This window comes from Pagrus pagrus (genome assembly GCF_965226575.1).
Source record: "Pagrus pagrus genome assembly, chromosome: 10".
Taxonomy (NCBI): domain Eukaryota; kingdom Metazoa; phylum Chordata; class Actinopteri; order Spariformes; family Sparidae; genus Pagrus; species Pagrus pagrus.
In genome coordinates, this window is record NC_140194.1 from 6,814,310 (window position 1) to 6,820,372 (window position 6,063).

Sequence of the window (6,063 nt, forward strand, 5' to 3'; positions counted from 1 at the left end):
TTGAACATACTGTATATGTGTGGATTTGGTATGATTGCAAACACCATGTCTTCAGGCCATATCTGTCTTAAAGGGATAGCTTGTGTAGGAAGAATACTTTCTTATTTTTTTTTAATGCACACCTGTTTAGACATTCAGCCCCTGATGTGGCTGCCCTGGATTTAATTTAGATCTAAACATTTAACATTTCCTGACAGAAATGATCCATCTTCTCAAAATTTGTGGCAGAGCAGCCAGTTCTGGTGGATTTATGGTGCACTATAGTTCTACTTCATCCACAGTGAAATGGTACTTTAGAGGTGCTGACATGGAGGTTTGGGAGCAGTCTATTTCACATTTGTGACATTTTATCAATGCATGTTTGAGGTCGATCTCTTGAGTCTGATGGTAGAAGTGATAACTCAGGGAGTGACGGAAACAGAGCCGCCCTATTTTGACATACAAAGACGCAGTTCTCAGTAACTGTAGCAGTATTTTGTCCTCCTACCTTCCTACTTTGTGTTAATTCATGTCTCGTGATGAGTCTGTGTAAGTTCATCTCTGTCTCAGCATTTTAGGTAAGCCATAGCTGTGTTGTTTTTTTCCATAGTCTGTCAGAGGCACTCGTTTCTATGAATACATTTATTAAGGGATAATCCTATGAAGAGCTATCATTCCACAACCTTAACTTTTAAGATATGTTCCTTTCTCTCCCTATATATATATATATCTCAAGTCCATATCATGCATGACACAAAAAAAGGTATGAGCCATAACTCTGACGTATAAAATGACATTTGGTGAGAACTCGATTGTGTTGGATGGATCCCGCTGCGATTTACCTCATGTGGAATTGTGTTTTTCCGTTGCATAAGTGCATATCTAGGCTTTTCCTAATACAACATTGATAGCCATTATGTGATGACGTCTATGTGATCCACTCCTGAGATTCATGTGGCAGCCTGAGGTATTATGGGTCATGTAAAATGATTGGCAATCACATAATACCCATATAATGTTTTTACACTTTGGTTACATTTAGGAAAATTATTGTATTGGCTCACTTTGCTTCCCTTCCCCAGTTCTTAATGAAAACTTAAAACATTTCTCAAAACTATAGTGAATGCAAATCCTGCAGACTATAGATAGGAAGATGAGAACACACTGAAATCCAGCTATATTAGTTGGCACATTGATTTTGGGTTGTTCATTGTTACTTTTATCGAATCCCATTTTCTTTACCTGATTAATCTTGAGTGTACATTGCTGGAGTGCAAAGTCAGTTCATGTTTAAGTTTTTGTGTTTGGGCTGTGTCTGTGCATCTTACCCTCAGTCAAAACATCAGTTGTTGTATTGCTGCCCAAGTATACTTTATATAGAGCTGTGTAGCTTTTACGTCCTGCCATCGTTCACGATATATACAGTAGTCATCTCAAGAGGACTGTTCAGAGTTTTTAAAGGATAGAAAAAGGTTGTTGTGAATCATGAAGAGTACTGTTTTTTCTCCCAAATGCTTGAATTTAAGAGGAGCCAGTGGATGGAGCGTCTGAACTCCTGAGGACCCTCCTGCCTGTGTCCGAAGTGCCTTTTGGACATGTCTGCTCGGACACACAATAAACCCTGTGTTGCTTACAGAGACCGCCTCCCCACCTGGCACCTCAGCAGACTGAAAGGAGGGCTACAATGTATCATTGGATTAACTTGATGCAACATGGCATGCTGTGCACATCATGAATGAAGTGGAAGAACAGTTGTTCACTACCTGACCAAACAACCAGAGCTATGGAGGTGTGCCATAGACACAGGCTGGTCTTTTTTTAAAGTCCATTTTGTGTTTTATTTTGTTTCCGTTCTTCTTGTCCGATCATTGCACTGTTGTAGCTGTAATTTCCCCCAGAAAGCTAAAACATTGTTCTCACATTTGTCCGTTTATTTGAAAACAGTAGATTTTGTAAGATAGGGAATGTTATGTTTGATTTCATGCCCTGCTGTGTGTCTCGTTGCATGCTGTGTTTGTATTGATTTTTGTTAGTGTTTTTTTAATTATGATTATTTGTTGCATCATTAGACCTGGGGAAATTAAGACAGACTGGTGTTTGTGTTGTGCGTACACTGACACAGCCAACTGTCACTGCACAGGAGGAGGGACTTTGACCTTTGGGCTTACATTGGACTGTTGGGACCTTGTTACTGCCTCCATTGTACCACTTCCTGCCAATTTATAGCTTCATTGTTTGATGATGATGATATTTGATTTTTGGGCCCCAGCGGAAGCACTTACTGTATGTGTCGAATGCATTATTGCTGCTGCTATCAGCATGTCTGGGCTGTCTCCCCAGGTTGTCATGTTAATAAATATTAGTTTACTAAACCCTCAACAGGAACTTTGGGCATGTTATTAAACTATCTGTCAAACAGAAGGACTGTAAGAACAGTTTTCCTTCTGCATTGTTCTGTCCTCTGTGAGGTTGATTGAGAAGCAGCCGCCTGCTTTCTGAGTAATTACATTTGCCGTCTACTGAACCCACTTGCGCCCTTCCTTTTTGCCCCCCTTCCCTCTGACGAGATTAGCGCTGTGTAATTTGTCAAATGTGATAAGGTAGTGGTCGGTGCAATTAAGAAAGCGTGGCATAAGCTGGGATTTGTTGTGTATAAAAAGTCTGTGGTGAACACAGAGCTGTTACTGCTCCTTTACAGAATGGGCCAAGCTGCTACCTTACCTTGTAGGAGAGGGGAGTCTTATGTTACAGAGCTGTACGAGTGGTTCAGGTAAGATTTTCCTTTGGCCCTGACATTATTATTTGTATGATAATAATACCATGCTCTATGTGTATTCAGGTAGAAGGTGTCTGTTTAAATGAAAGGGGAAAGGGAGTGTAAACATTTTAAGCTCCCATTTGAGCTGCGAGGAGCGACTTGTATGCAGATTTTGGGTGAAGCAACTCTTGGGAAGAGTATCTGTGGGTGTGTTTTGTTGTGTAGAGTATGTTATTTTCCAGATAAATTTACAAAGCATTTCCTTGGCCTTTTCTTTCTTATATTTCTTCTCGTTTTATCTCTGTACTCCTTTTATTTTTCCTGTATGAGCAGTTGTATAACTTGAGGAATAGTGTCTCTACAGCCCGGCTTTATCTTCATGACTACACACTGCAAATAAGCTTCACTTTGCCATGTTGTGGTGAAGTGGTTCAAAATCATTGGGCCTAATTATCTTAGCACTCATGTCCCAGGTTGTACACAAGCTTCTGAAACACGTGTAATCTCCACAGGTTGGGGATGGCTTGACCTTAATTCTCTTAATTCTTAATAATAAAAAAAGGACACGTGTCTTCTGCTACAAATCTGACCCTTCTTCCAAACTGTACCTATATCTTCTTGTGTATTACAACAACTTTTCTCTTTATTAAAAAAGTGTATTCTTTGTTGTTTTGTCATAGAAAGTTTATTAATGAATGTCCAAGTGGTCTGATCACTCTACATGAGTTTCAAAGGCATTTCTGCAATGGGACGGTGGGCAGTGAGTCGGCTGAGTATGCAGAACAGATATTTCGCACATTGGACAGTAACAGGGTAAGAAAATTACTCTCAATGACGCAATATTTGATCTCTGATGAGTCTGGAGGGAATCCTACAGCACGAACAGGGCAATGATAAATGTTGTTTTATCATAATGATGCATCATAAAGTTAAAGGTCCCATATTATGCTCCTAATCAGGTTTATACTTTTATTATGAGCGTCTTCTAGGAAATGTTTGTATGCTGTATTGTAAAAAACAAAAAACTTGTATGTACGTGCCTGTATCTTTAAGTCCCCCCCTCCTGAAAAGCTCAGTCTGCTCTGATTGGTCAGCTCCCACAGGCCTGAACGTAGAAGGAGTATAAATAACAAAATGGGTTAGGGTTAGGTTATTCTCTCACTTCCTTCTCTTGAGTTGTTGCCTCCATTGATTCACATTTTGGCCGGAGGAGACAAAAATTGCTCGCTGTAAACTCATAAATACCAGTTTGGTTTATTATATTTTGTAACACCCACCCTTGAGGCCACTTTCTTTAAACGATAAATGGTTTTATTGTGTAGTCAGTGATTAATATAAAACAGGGAAAATATTAAAGCATGGCTCTGTTTTCATCTTATCACGACTTTTTTTAATCAAAATGGCTTCAAATTAATCAAATCACTTGATCATTTATCACTACATTTTTAAATTGACATGCATTTTCAACACTTTCATTTATATAAATTACTTTCCGTTGCTTCCACCCCACATACACATCTTTTTGCAAACACGGTCATGCTGGGGGCACGGCTGAGGGTGCTGACGTGCTATTTGTGACATCACAACCTTCTCCTTGGATTAATTGATTTGATATTTTCAAAGTATCTGTATAACACCTAGACCTGCTTTATAATAAAAAAAGACAGAAAACCTCACTTTTAAAATATCAGACCTTTAAAACAACCAACAAAAGGGAACAACAAACCAACCGATGCTAATGAGGCTGCTTTTCTCCAGGACGGGGTGGTTGATTTCAGGGAGTACGTCATGGCCATCAGCATGCTTATCGATGGTTCAGCTGTGGAGAAGCTGCAGTGGTCATTTAGGCTGTATGACAAAGACAGCGACGGAGCCATTACAAGGGAGGAAATGCTGGAGATCATGCAGGTGTGTGTGTGCTTTCCGACATTTCCAACTGCAACTACAGAGATGACAGATGCTGCATCTTTCAGTCCAACTGTGTTTCCTTTTGTCCACAGGCCGTCTATAAGATGAGTGTTGCAGCTGCTTTGACCAAAGCCAACTCACTCACTGCTGAAGAATGTACCAACAGGATATTTGTGCGATTAGATAAAGACAATAACGGTGAGGAAATGACTTTCCCTTTTCTGCCTGAAGTCATGGTGTAGTGTTATTTCCGCCTGGAACCAAATCACACTCACCCTTGTAGTGATGGGACACCTAGCGTCTACGTTTTCACCCTTCAGAAACCAACCACATAGAGTGAACAGCTATAAACATAACAATATGTTTTTCAAGACTGTTCTATGTCGAACCACATGGAAAACAGTGCTGTAAAACATTTGGCAGAGTTCAGAAATTTTAGGTTGTTAATATACAATTGCCTCCATGTAATGCTTACATTTTAGAAAACAAGATAGACATCAAACATTCTCCTGTCATAGATTATATACTTTATTTTTCTTAATTGGCTGTGTTTAGATAACACTAACAACCATAAAGCCCTTTGTCTACCTTGCAGCGCTCTTTGTCTGTAATCACTGTCTGCCCTTGTTATGTCTGTAGCCATCATCAGTCTGGAGGAGTTCATAGAGGGAGCGCTGGATGATGATTGGATCAGAGAGATGCTGGAATGTGACCCCAGCACTGTGAACGTGCAGAGGCCCCTGAGGAGGGACGCCGTTTTGGGGACCCACGGTTGACCTGAAGTGGAGTATTCTATTCACTGGGAGCAGGGAAATAAACTGGTCGATGTTCAGACTTGGAGATTTCCAGGAATCGTTGCAGCAAGATTAAGATTAAGATTATGATTGTCTTTATTTATCCCACGATGGGGAAATTCACATGTTACAACAGCTCGAGGTGCAACAGTACAAGTAGAATCAGAAAAATGTGCATAGAAATATTAAATATTAAATAGAAAATAAATAGAAAAACACAAGATATTTACAAAAAACAATAAGATATTTACAAAAGCAAACAAGTGGGTGGCAACACAGTTTCTATTCACTGTGATAAATTATATCACAGCCTGTTTAGTTACTTCAAAGTGGATGCTGAAGAGCAAAAAGAAATTTAGATATGGTTTTCTGCCTTGTTTTATTTTGCATTATCATCTTTCTGCCATTTGGATCAGTGCTGCTTAGTTATGTTCTGTTGTTGGTGTATTCTTTGCCGCATCATTTGATGTTGTTTTGATTGTTCCTGTTGGTCTGATTTTGATTGCATCTCCCTATACAATACAGAAAGAAACAATGAAATTGTACTTTAACCTGTTCTTATCGCAGCATTACAAATCCATTCTGCAATTGTGGCCAGATTAACATGCATCAGGCTACTGACCC

At 39.5% G+C, this 6,063-nt stretch overlaps 1 protein-coding gene across 1 annotated transcript; it reads left to right on the forward strand.

Moving 5' to 3' along the window:
- Nucleotides 1-2,551: 2,551 nt before the first annotated feature.
- LOC311263548 (guanylyl cyclase inhibitory protein) lies at nt 2,552-5,591 on the forward strand. The gene is made up of 5 exons (XM_084363699.1): nt 2,552-2,749; nt 3,418-3,550; nt 4,496-4,645; nt 4,738-4,843; nt 5,285-5,591. Exons 1-5 carry the CDS (start codon nt 2,679-2,681, stop codon nt 5,419-5,421), a joined length of 597 nt encoding a protein of 198 aa, XP_084219825.1. The 5' UTR covers nt 2,552-2,678; the 3' UTR covers nt 5,422-5,591.
- Nucleotides 5,592-6,063: the final 472 nt, after the last annotated feature.